Source organism: Triticum aestivum, chromosome 3B, assembly GCF_018294505.1.
Source record: "Triticum aestivum cultivar Chinese Spring chromosome 3B, IWGSC CS RefSeq v2.1, whole genome shotgun sequence".
In the NCBI taxonomy this organism is placed as follows: Eukaryota; Viridiplantae; Streptophyta; class Magnoliopsida; order Poales; family Poaceae; genus Triticum; species Triticum aestivum.
The window spans coordinates 495,758,573-495,771,388 of NC_057801.1; the positions used below are offsets into that span (position 1 = coordinate 495,758,573).

A 12,816-nucleotide genomic window follows, 5' to 3' on the forward strand; every position below is an offset into this window, starting at 1 on the left:
AAGAGACGCTTCAATTCCATCCGTCATCAAGGGTCGGAGGGGGACATAGAGATTTGCAAGATACACACATATCTGAATGTTGCAGACCCGTTGGCTAAGCCTCTTCCACGAGCAAAACATGATCGGCACCAAAGATCCATGGGTGTTAGAATCATTACTACGTAATCTAGATTATTGACTCTAGTGCATGTGGGAGACTGAAGGAAATATGCCCTAGAGGCAATAATAAAGTTATTATTTATTTCCTTATTTCATGATAAATGTTTATTATTCATGCTAGAATTGTATTAACCGGAAACTTAGTACATGTGTGAATACATAGACAAAACATTTTGTCCCTAGTATGCCTCTACTAGACTAGCTCGTTAATCAAAGATGGTTATGTTTCCTAACCATAGACATGTGTTGTCATTTGATGAACGGGATCACATCATTAGGAGAATGATGTGATGGACATGACCCATACGTTAGCTTAGCATTATGATCGTTGCAGTTTCATTGCTACTGCTTTCTTCATGACTTATACGTGTTCCTCAGACTATGAGATTATGCAACTCCCGAATACCGGAGGAACACTTTGTGTGCTACCAAATGTCACAACATAAATGGGTGATTATAAAGGTGCTCTACAGGTGTCTCCGAAGGTGTTTGTTGGGTTGAAATAGATCAAGATTAGGATTTGTCACTCCATGTTTCGGAGAGGTATCTATGGGCCCTTTCGGTAATACTCATCACTATAAGCCTTGCAAGCATTTTGACTAATGTGTTAGTTACGGGATGAAGTATTACAGAACGAGTAAAGAGACTTGTCGGTAATGAGATTGAACTAGGTATGATGATACCGACGATCGAAGCTCGGGCAAGTAACATACAGATGACAAAGGGAATAACGTATGTTGTTATGCGGTTTGACTGATAAAGTTCTTCATAGAATATGTAGGAACCAATATGAGCATCCAGGTTCCACTATTGGTTATTGACCGGAGATGTGTCTCGGTCATGTCTACATAGTTCTCGAACCCGTAGGGTCCGCACGCTTAACGTTCGATGACGATTGGTATTATGAGTTTATGTTATTTGATGTACCGAAGGTTGTTCGGAGTCCCGGATAAGATCACGGACATGACGAGGAGTCTCGAAATGGTCGAGACATAAAGATTGATATATTGGACCTTGTTATTCAGACACCAGAAGTGTTCCGGATAGTTTCGGATAAAACCGGAGTGCCGGAGGGTTACCGGAACCCCCCCCCCCCGGAAGTAATGAGCCTTAGTGGGACTTTAGGGGAGAGAGAGGGCCGCACCAGGAGGTAGCGCCCCCCCCCCCAAGGGGAGTCCGAATAGGACAAGGGGAGGGGGTGCGGCCCTTCTTTCCCTCTCCCTCTCCTTCTTTCTTCTCCTAGTTGGACTAGGAAAGGGGGAACCTACTCCTACTTGGAGTAGGATCCCTCCCCTTGGGTGCGCCCCTTGTGGCCGGCTGGCCCCCTCCTCTCCTCCTTTATATACGGGGGAGGGGGGCACCCCAAAGACAAACAAGTTGGTCTTTAGCTGTGTGCGGTGTCCCCCTCCACAGTTTTCCACCTCGGTCATATCGTCGTAGTGCTTAGGCAAAGCCCTGCGCCGGTAACTTCAACATCACCATCACCACGTCGTCGTGCTGACAAAACTCTCCCTCGGCCTCAGCTGGATCAAGAGGTCGATGGACATCACTGAGATGAACGTGTGCAGATCACGGAGGTGTCGTACGTTCGGTGCTTGATCGGTTGGATCGCGAAGACGTTCGACTACATCAATCGCGTTACTTAACACTTCTACTTTCGGTCTACGAGGGTACGTGGACACACTCTCCCCTATCGTTGCTATGCATCACCTAGATAGATCTTGCGTGATCGTAGGATTTTTTTTTTGAAATTACTACGTTCCCCAACAGGACATCCATCAATTTTCTCACAAGATGGAGCCAACCTTCCCAATGGTTTCCTGCTAACGTCCTCCTTAATTGAATATTAAGAGGATTGGACTGTAATACTGTTGCAACGTAAGCGTCTCTTCGCTGAACAAAATTATAGAGAGAAGGATATTGGAGTGCAAGGGGCGTCTCTCCTAGCCATGTATCCTCCCTGAATCTCGTGGAAGTACCATTTCCAACTACAAATTTTGTCTTGTTAAAAAATACTGATTTCACTCTCATCAGTCCTTTCCAAAAAGGCGAATTAGTCGGCCTTACCGTCACCTAGGACAAGATTTTGGATTGAAGGTACTTATTACGCAGAATCTAGGCCCATAGATGCCCTTAGAGAAATGTCTTTTCTGTCGTTTCGTCTAGTCAAAGGGCTTTTAGCATTTTCAGGGCGTTTGCTAAACATTTTTGCCCCTCTCTGCATAAGCCACTTACATGCGGAACTTACCGTAAAAATATAAAAGCAAAAAAACACCCTCTCACTGTCTATCCCACTTACAGGTGGACCCCACCAAAATAATTAAAATAAAACACACACTCTCTCTCACCGCCCACCCCACCCCCCACCCACCACCACCACCACATTGGGCGTTTTGAGAGTCGCGTTGAAGATACCCCTAACAGGCGCTAAGCATTTGAGCAACATTATGCCGCGAGAGTAGGCTATGCAATTTGTTTGGGATGTCGTGACGCTACCTTTTTTTTAATGAAAAAGAGGCAAAAAATTTCCTCACCTTTGAAAAAAGTATGGCAATTAGCACTCGGCTCGCATTTTTTTAATTTTTTTTACAGGAGCGCTCGCCTCGTGTGGATTGGAATTGGAAGACTGTTTGGGATTGGCCCCTCTGTTTCTGGTTCAGCGCTCTGTTGAGCACAGTGACGGAGGTAGAGGGTGGACAGGGTGGGCCACGGCCCACCCTGAGATTTTTTGAATAGCTTTATAGCATAGGAAAAATGCTAAAAAATATTAAGAATTTTTTTTATTTTCATGAACAGCTCTACTGTTGGCCCACCCTGGCTCATTGGGCTAGATCCTCTACAGGTTGAGAGCATTTGGGGAAAGAATGGGCCGGCCAGGCGACGAGGGAGCTCGCACGCAATCAAAGGACAGCATGGGGCGGGCATTGCCTCCGTCCGCAGCCACTCACCCCGTCAGTGACGTCACATGTTGCTGCCATCTCCCGGGGTTCGATGGCAAGTACTCGGCCGATCTGACACTCCAACCGATATCTCGCCGCTGGTCACGGCCGCTCAAGTCAGTGTGCTGGTTTTGCCATCGCCCGCAAGCATCATGCGAGAGTTGAGTGTGTCGATGAACACTGCTTTCCTTCATGCTTCGGTGCTGCCGCTGCAGAAAAAAATCAGTCCTTTTTTAACTTAGACGGCAGCGAGCGATTGGTTCTGTACTAGTAGTAGAGCACTTTTCTCTGTTCCAATTTACTCGTCGTGATTTTATTTTAATTTAAAACTAAAACCACAACAAGTAAATTGGAACGTAGGAAGTACATAAGTACTTCGGGAGTCGTTGTCGTTGTGGAGGTTTGTGCCTGTGGATAGCCTCGACCCGGCCGGCCGGCGATGGCGTGCCCAAGCACGTACGGGCGTCACAGGACGCCACCAGGAGGAGAGGTTTTGGTGGCTAGTGATCCGCCGTCGCGCTCTTCCTTTCGAAATTCCAAGGATTCATTATAATAATTAAAGGAAAATGCTGCTCTCGCTACTTCACAAATCACAAGCCACTTGAGCAAACCAGTTGTGCGTGTCGTCCACTTGCCGTCACACTCTTTCGCTGTATTTTTTTTTTCGCTTTCTTTCTTTGTGCGGCTGTAACGGTTGTTGGGAATGATACGGACAGGAAGACGCGCCTTGCCTTGGCTTGGCCGCTTGGGCATTATTAAAGCGAGAGGAGGGTGGTGACCAGCTACAAGTTCCCCCCGATCTAAAGTCCTAGGCGGTGTTGCTGCAACGAGATCGTCGTGACACCCCTGCGCTTCTTGCCCCAGCCACCGCTCTCTTCGAGCCGCTGCCGGGGAAGGCCCCGCGGAACCACCGAGAGCGCCACCGCCACCGCGGGCTGCCTCCACGGGCTTTGCCCGGCGGCAGAATCCGGCAGCGGCTTGGAGAGAAAGATCGAACGGGGAGGACCGGAAAAACTGAATCCAGATCTCTGCCCGCCCGTCCTGAGGACGCGCGGCAGTTTCCCCTTTTTTTTAGTGGGTAGTAGAAACAGTAATATTTTGGTGTTTTGTCTTGGTGTTTTCATTGGCGTCAGCTGCCAGCAGCCAACGGTCCTGGTCAGATCAAGTTAGCCATGTCTGCACGGTCTCTTGCTGAAGCTGGTCAGATCAAGAAGGCGGGAAAATCCAGAGAATTTGCTCAAGGTTACACAGAAATCAAGCCCTGCCTCTTACTACCAGGAGCGAGGGGATCCTGGTTTCCTTCCTACCAACTCCATGTGGTATGATTTTGTGAAGACCAGTGAACTCAGAGCCGATAGTTTCTCCGCAAATTCTGCGGGGTTGTTGCCCGCTTCTTTATTCTAATCATTGGACAAAAAGGAACACAAGGCCAGAGCTAACTACTGGACTAGAAGACTACGAGAAATATCACAACTCGAACAGGATCACCAATTCACCAAAAGTCCAAAAGTGTGTGTGTGTGTGTGTGTGTGTGTGTGTGTGTGTGTGTGTGTGTGTACTCACACGCCACTACAAACAGTCAAACACACCAAGAACAAAACCACAATCAGGTCGAACAGACAACGATCTCTCTACCATCTTCTTCCAAGCTCGGGGTCGGCGATGTTCAGCCGTCTCCACTCTGAGCCCCCCAACCTTCTATGAAAGAATTCAACGCCAGCCAGGATTGGCAGCCTCGCTCCACTGCACCGCTGGCTTCGCAAACCCGTTGAGTAGTTTGATTTGAAAATACCTACTGGTAGTATTATAAGGCTACACTCCATTGAACTGAAGCAAGAATCATTTCCGGCTTTCCAGACAGCACACACGGCTACCTAGAGAAAAGGCAACATTCTATTCATCCATGGAGGCATTTCATCACAAGAAAGGTATACTGGACAGGTTAAGCACATCTCACAATACTCCATATATAACTTAGGGCCTGTTCGGCTATCCACCAGCTCCACGGGATTGCAGGACCTGCGGAGCACCTATTTTCCAGCTTCACTATTTTAGCCTGCAGCTCCGCGAGCTGAGTCTGGAGCGGAGGGACTCCGACACTCCCTTACTTAGCTGCATCAGTGATACTCCTTAGCACTACAAAAACATGCACCATCGGAAGAGTCCTTGCAGGCTTGAACTCATTTGATGGAGCTCGTGCTACCAGGATGCACCTATTTGATAGAGCACATTTATCCACATTTTAAGTTGATTCGCAGCCCACAGGTGTCCCGGCTTCCTTTCAAATCAGGGCATCAACAACATGCAAATTAGGAGTGTGGCGATAAAGCTGACAGAGGCAAAGTTGAGAACCTACAACTGTAAACACGACACTATCATTACAGCAGGTCACGCCTGTTTCTAAATGTTGCACCTGCATTTAGGTTTTCCAATCCAGTTAAGAGTAAACTAAGGAGGACACTAATAATAAAGACTGCATATATAAAGAGAAAAACCGAAGAACTCTACTACACAGCAGTAAGAATTCAGTTGTCACACACGTTCAAGCAACAAGGCAACACAACTGAAATTAAATAAAACCATCTCAGTTCGGATAGGAAGTTTGAATAAAACAGGAAATGCGTAACATAACTGGAAAAACACTAAATTCAGATAAAGCAGCAGCTGTTGTCGGAGCAAGGCTGTTCTGCCATGCCTACAGTCCATGTGAAAACAGAGATTGCAAGACAAAAGATGGTTATCCAATCGGCTTCCGTGATTCCAATTCAAACAGACATCTGGATGACGCTCTTATGCCCCAGTTAACCCAACTTCGGCTAATCGAAGCTAGATGTAACAACTTGACCTGAAATGCAAAGATTATCTTTTAGAAACTAGAAACCAAAGCCAGTAAGCCACCCACCACAAAATATAACAAGTCACTGAATCATCTGGAACTGGCATGGGTATATAAATGCATGTTTTCCACTATTACACATGGAAATGGAGAAATATTATATTATATGATCATGATTCATGCATTCGAACTAACCAAATAAATAGCGCATTCTGCAAAACCATTCAAGCGAGGAGGAAAACTAATGACAGTTAAGTTTGCCAACCAAACAGAATAACTGAAGAAGATATATAAAGTACAGAGTTAATAACAAACTACAAATCCTGAAAACCAACTGAAGCAGCGTTTAAGAATTCAGGTGTTGACTATATAAAGCGATGGTGCCAGGTGAACTAACAAGAAAAAACAGTTACTTGCCCTATCTACATAATTAATCATTTTTCACCTACAATATGTATACTCGCATCGTTGATTCTAGCAATATGTGGTGTCTGAGAAAACTGAACAATTACAAGTCAGCAACCAAGTAGTTCTTTCTGAACTTTAAGAACACTAGGGTTATCCCAATAAACAAAATGGAGTTACAAGTTGATCCAGTCTTTTATGTAATCAAGTCACAAATATGAAACTAGTTTTACACATGATGTTGAGTTCTAGGGAAATTGGTTTGTGCCCAGGGGAGCCCCTTCTCAATAGGGTTAAGCAATGACACACTGTGACAATACCAACAAAATTTGTAAGCACCGAGTATTATATTATGTAAATTTCGAACTACTTTATCATGTACTGGCTTTATTAGGCATCAAATCCTGATCTGGGTGAGCAATCTACACCTATCCTTAAATAGCTAAATCTATGGAAGTACAACCAAAAGGAAATAAATATAATTAACATATCAAAGGGGAGATTACCTACTTCATTGTATCAAGCACCTTAAAATTTCTTATCATCATCTGGAGCAGGCAAAGGTGCCGACCGCATGAAGAACGGAAACGCAGGACCTCTGTGAGGCTCGGTCGACTTGTTGCAGAAGAATTCCAGCTTTGTGGTGTTCAGATTTAGTACAAGCAGATATGAATGGGGCTTCCTTATGGACCAAAACTCCATGTACACATAGCCAGCCTTCATTGCCAGGATGCGCACCCGCTTCATCCACTCCTCAAGACGAAGCTTCTTCAGGTATCCAAACTCATTCAGCAACGAAACCTCCTTCTTGAGCATCCACTCAGCATTGCTGTCACGGACCCAGAGCTGCACGCACTGCTCTTTGCTGGACACAATGCAGAGCCCGCCGTGCTCCGCCATGTCCGCGACGCAGTACGATTCGCCAGGAGGGAATGGCGGCTTGATAACCGACCACACCATTGCTTCCATGTCCAGCACCAAGATCACCTCGTCGTCCTTGCAGTGCCGGGACTTCTTGGTGTCCGACCGCCAGTACACGTAGCGGCCCGCCGGCATGCCGTCGCTCCAGCATCGGATAAAGCTATACACTGCATGGTTCGTATCGGACGAGGCAATCATGTCCCACTCGCGGGTGCGGGAGGAGAAGACGGCGGAGTGTGAGCCGGCCCACCGCTCCATGCCGATGACCCGGAACGAGGGGTCGGCATCGTCCACCAAGATGGCGTAGCGGACGATGTGGGACGAATAGCGCCAGGCGTGGGGAGGGCGGAAGAAGACGGCCGTCCGCGCGAGGGGGTCATACGCGGCGAGATCCAGCGCATAGCGGCCGCGGGAAAGAAGGAGGAGGCCGCCGTCGCAGCCGCGGAGGCGCCACTCCTCGTAGTAGTCCCCTTCGCCGTCGTCGTCCGAATCTATGGCGGGGAGGTCTTCGAAGAAGAAGTCGCCGTCAACGGCGGCGGAGACCACGTCGGGGTTACGGGATTCGGCGGGGACGAAGCGGGGGTTAGGGCAGTGGTGAGGAACAGGCATGTCGCTGCGGTCGGTGAGGATGAAGCCGACGAGTGGGGGCCTGCGAAGGGACAGGAAGCGGCGGAAGATGGCTGGGAAGCAGGCTACTCGGCCCCAGCTCTTGCAGGCGAGGGCGGCGCTGGCAAGTGACGCCATGTCGGGGAGGCGGAGGAAGATCTCGCCCAGGAGATCATCAACGAGGGCGGCCACCGGCGGCGCCGGCGAGGTCTTCGTCTTCTTGGCGCTCTCGCTCCCGTTTTTCTCCCATGGCTCCATATAGTAGTACTACTTACTTCTCAAGAGAATTCGCTGTTGAAGGATCAGATCAGATTTCTCTCAGGCCTCACTCTTATAGGGGCGTTTCAGTTGTGATTTTTGGCGCCCGAAATTTCACATTCGCGCCAAGCTGCTTTTCGCAACATTTTTTCTTTACGGTAATACATTCCACTTTATTTTTTATTTAGTTTTTGACAGGAATACTCTCCACTTTATTGATTACTTTTCGGCACAGAAATGTGTCAGCATACCTTTACCCCACTGTTGGGCCAGACCATGGGCTACTCTTGGACCTTGGCCTGCTCGGCAGCGGCTGCTATAAATATGGGAGAAGATGCCACGAACAAGTGGGTTTGGACCGGAACGGAAGGCTTCGGCTTGGCTAGGATCGGAGGCCTCGGCTTAAGCTCTTCTTCTTCTTCCTCTCAAATTCTTCATTGGTAAGCTTCAATCCTTCTGTAATTCGAGTGTACTGCTCTAAGTTGAATGAATTAGTAGTAAGATCCTCACAATTGGCATCAGAGACGTTTGATCATGCACCAAAAATCCATCAAATTTTTTCCCAATCAATTCCATGGACTTGCGACGGCGCGCGGAGCTCCTGACGGCCCTCTAGCCGGAGGGTTTGTCGACGTATGAGGTTCTGAAGGCCCAGCTAGCTCGCAATTTGGACCGAAGTTTCGCCGCCTCCAAGGCGAGGCTGGAGAAGTTCATGGAGACGGCGTTCGGCGACCTCCACACCAAGCTAGACGAGGCTATAGGCCGCCTTCGCCAGAAGGTGTGTACGGACGACGGCACCAGGTGCGCCCCTGCAGCAGCAGCATTGGCTTCATCAGCGACGAGTTCGGCCGCGTTTCCATCTGTCCTGCGCGGCGCCGTGTCCACCACCAGTTGGACTGCGGCCTCCGTGCAAGCGGCGACGGCTACAGACACCCCCACGCCAGCCACGACCGCCGCTCCAATCGCGCACACGACAACATCTACGCGTGTTCCCGTAGTGGCGGCGCTGGACTCTCCATCTCCCCGAGTCCAGGCTCAGAGGGTGACCGCCCCGATGGCATCTGCTGCGAGCATTGACCTCAACCTCAAGCGCGACATCGACCATCTCATCAGAGGCTCCACAGCTCCAGCATCGAATCCTTCAGATGTCATCACCAAGCTTCCGGCCTCTACGGTGCTCGACATCGACCTGGACGTAGTCGACACCGACGCCATCCGTGTCCCTGTGGTCAAGTCCCTTCCTCTGGAAGGTGCGCCTACATCCATCATCTGGCCTCTAGAGGACTCGCTAAGCCCGCCCCTTGAGCAATCGGATGTCCTCAAGCTTGTCACAGCCAACCCTCCGCTGCAGCCCACCACCTATTCGACTGAGTGCCTAGGAGGGAACACTAGTGCAGCGAGGGCAGTACTTCCTCCTACGGCGACGCCTGGAAGGTGTTCAACAGAAGGTGTAGATGAATGCAACAACGTGAAGTCACCAGAATCTGCACTAGGCATGTGTCTGCCAACCATAGTACCTCCGACCTCCTTCCACTCCAGTCTCATGCCACTAGTACCATGGCGAGAAGGCCAACATGTTCCAATTGCTCAACAACAATGGCAACACCAATGTCAGCAAGGAGCAGGACAAGTCACCATCAGTACCATGTTTAGTTCATGCCATTGCTTATGGGTGGCATCTCCGATTCAACTTCAGTATTGCTGTGAGAACTTAGGTATGTGTCGCCATCCCTATTTTCAGTGTTACATGTGTGTGTTGGGGAACGTTGCATGGGAAACAAATTTTTTCCTACGCTCAGCAAGATCAATCTAGGAGATGAACATCAACGGAAGGAGAGATTGCATCTACGTACCCTTTTAGATCGCTAAGCGGAAGCGTTAAGAAACGTGGTTGATGTAGTCAAAAGTCTTCGCGATCCAATCACGATCCGTCCCGCGAACTCCCGATCCAAGTGCAGAACGGACGGCACCTCTGTGTTCAAGACACGTACGGCTTGATGATGCTTTCACCTCCTCGATCTAGTGAGCGATGGTGAAGTAGTAGCTCGAGTCCTCCAGCAGCATGACGGCGTGGTGGCGGCGGTGGTGGTGGAATCTCAGCAGAGCTTCGCTAACCACTGCGGAGAGGAAAAGGGCTACGAGGGAGAGGGAGGGCGGCGCCGTGGCATAGATGGGTACGACTGCCCTCCCTCTATCACTCTATATGTAGGGGGAAGGGAGGAGGAGAGGCGCCCCTAGGGTTTCCCCTAGGGGGTGGCGGCCAAGATGGGGGTGCCTAGGGTTTTGGGTGGCCCCTAGGTGCCTTGCCCCCCAAGCAAGGGAGAGGCAGCCCTAGGGGGGCGCGCCAACCCTCCTGGTGATCGTGAGCTGAGGTGAGGGGGGTGCACAGCCCCTTAGTGGGGCTGGTGTGCCTCCTTCCCTTGGCCCATGAGCCCCCCCAACACTTGTCAGGGCCCCCGAAACCCCTTTTGGTTCTCCTGGTCATAACGCTGTACCCCCGGAACACTTCCGAACTCTGATTCCCTTCGCCCTATATATCGACCTTCACCTCCAGACCATTCTGGAGTTCCTCGTCATGTCCGAGATCCCATCTGGGACTCCAAACAACCTTCGGTTACCACCAAAACAACTCAACTATACTTATATCGTCACCAAACGTTAAGTGTGTAGACCCGACGGGTTTGAGAACTATGCAGACATGACCGGGACACCTCTACGGTCAATAACCAATAGCGGGACCTGGATGTCCATATTGGTTCCTACATATTCTACTAAGATCTTATTAGTCGGAACCTTGATGTCAAGGACTCAGCTAATCCCATATGCAATTCCCTTTGTCTATCGGCATGTTACTTGCCCGATATTCGATCGTTAGTATCTCCATACCTAGTTCAATCTCGTTACCGGCAAGTCTTTTTACTAATTTCGTAATACAAGATCCCGTGGCTAACTCTTTAGTCACATTGCTTGCAAGCTTTATTGTGATATTGTATTTCCGAGTGGGCCTTGAGATACCTCTCTGTCATACGGAGTGACAAATCCCAGTCTTGATCCATGCCAACTCAACAGACACCCTCAGAGATACCTGTAGAGCACCTTTATATTCACTCAGTTACGTTGCGACGTTTGGTACACACAAGGTATTCATTCGGTGTCAGTGAGTTGCATGATCTCATGGTCATAGGAACATATACTTGACATGCAGAAAACGGTAGCAATAAACTTGATACAATCATATGCTACATTTATAATTTGGGTCTTGTCCATCACATCATTCTCCCAATGATGTGATCTCATTATCAAATGACAACTCATGTCTATGACTAGGAAACCATAACCATCTTTTATCAACGAGCTAGTCTGGTAGAGGCTTACTAGGGATATGTTGTTGTCTATGTATCCACATGTATTTGAGTTTCCGATCAATACACTTATAGCATGGATAATAAATGATTATCATGAATAAAGAAATATAATAATAACCACTTTATTATTGCCTTTAGGGCATATTTCCAACAGTCTCCCACTTGCACTAGAGCCAATAATCTAGTATTACATGGTAATGAATCTAACACCCATAGAGTTCTGGTGTTGATCATGTTTCACACGTGGAAGAGGTTTAGTCAACGAATCTACAACATTCAGATCCATATGTACTTTACAAATGTTTATGTCCTCCTCCTTGATCGCATCACGGATGGAATTGAAGTGTCGCTTTATGTGTCTGGTCCTCTTGTGAGACCTTGGTTCCTTGGCTAGAGCAATGGCACTAGTGTTGTCATAGAACAAAGTCATTGGGTCCAGTGCATTGGGCACAACTTCAAGATCTGTCATGAACTGCTTCATTCAGACACCTTCATTCGTTGCCTCAGAGGCAACTATGTACTCCGCTTTGCATGTAGAATTAGCTACCACGCTTTGCTTGGAACTGCACCAGCTTACCGCTCCCCCATTGAGAATATATATGTATCCGGTTTGAGACTTAGAGTCATCCGGATCAGTGTCAAAGCTTGCATTGGCATAACCCTTTACGACGAGCTATTGATCACCTCCATAAACGATAAACATTTTCTTAGTCCTTTTCAGGTACTTCAGGATATTCTTGACCGCTGTCCAGTGTTCCACTCCGGGATTACTTTGAAACTTTCCGGCCATACTTATGGCAAGGCTGACATCTGGTCTCGTGCATAGCATCACATACATAATAGATCCTATGGCTGAAGCATAGGGGATGACACTCATCTTTTCTCTATCCTCTATAGTTGACGGGCATTGAGTCTTACTCGACTTCACACCTTGCAAAATAGGCAAGAACCCCTTCTTGGACTGATCCATTCTGAACTTCTACAAAAATCTTATCAAGGTATGTGCTTTGTGGAAGTCCTATCAAGCGTCTTGATCTATCTCTATAGATCTTGATGCCTAATATGAAGCAGCTTCTCCTAGGTCCTTCATTGAAAATCTCTTCTTCAAATTTCCTTCACATTTTCCAAAAGTTCCATATTGTTTCCAATCAGCAATATGTCATCCACATATAATATAGAAATGCTACAGAGCTCCCACTCACTTTCTTGTAAATACAAGCTTCTCCGTATACTTGTATAAACCCAAATGCTTTGGTCACCTCATCAAAGCGAATATTCCAACTCCGAGATGCTTGCACTAGCCCATAAATGGATCTTCACTAGGAGT

The 12,816-nt window shown here is 48.1% G+C and overlaps 1 protein-coding gene across 2 annotated transcripts; it reads right to left on the reverse strand.

The window, feature by feature from the left end:
• Positions 1-5,622: 5,622 nt before the first annotated feature.
• Positions 5,623-8,152, reverse strand: LOC123065591 (uncharacterized). Of its 2 annotated transcripts, none has more exons than XM_044488840.1 (2): positions 6,850-8,152; positions 5,623-5,943 (listed from the first exon to the last, which is right to left on the reverse strand). In XM_044488840.1, exon 1 carries the CDS (start codon positions 8,122-8,124, stop codon positions 6,868-6,870), a length of 1,257 nt encoding a protein of 418 aa, XP_044344775.1. In that variant the 5' UTR covers positions 8,125-8,152; the 3' UTR covers positions 5,623-5,943; positions 6,850-6,867. The 2 variants fall into 2 exon arrangements, with proteins under 2 accessions (XP_044344775.1, XP_044344776.1); XM_044488841.1 differs by having other exon boundaries at positions 6,846-8,152.
• Between the last annotated feature and the right edge of the window lie 4,664 nt (positions 8,153-12,816).

Bases quoted from the DNA above. Each gene is read 5' to 3' on its own strand.
- LOC123065591 (XM_044488840.1), bottom strand. From the start codon at position 8,124: ATGGAGCCATGGGAGAAAAACGGGAGCGAGAGCGCCAAGAAGACGAAG.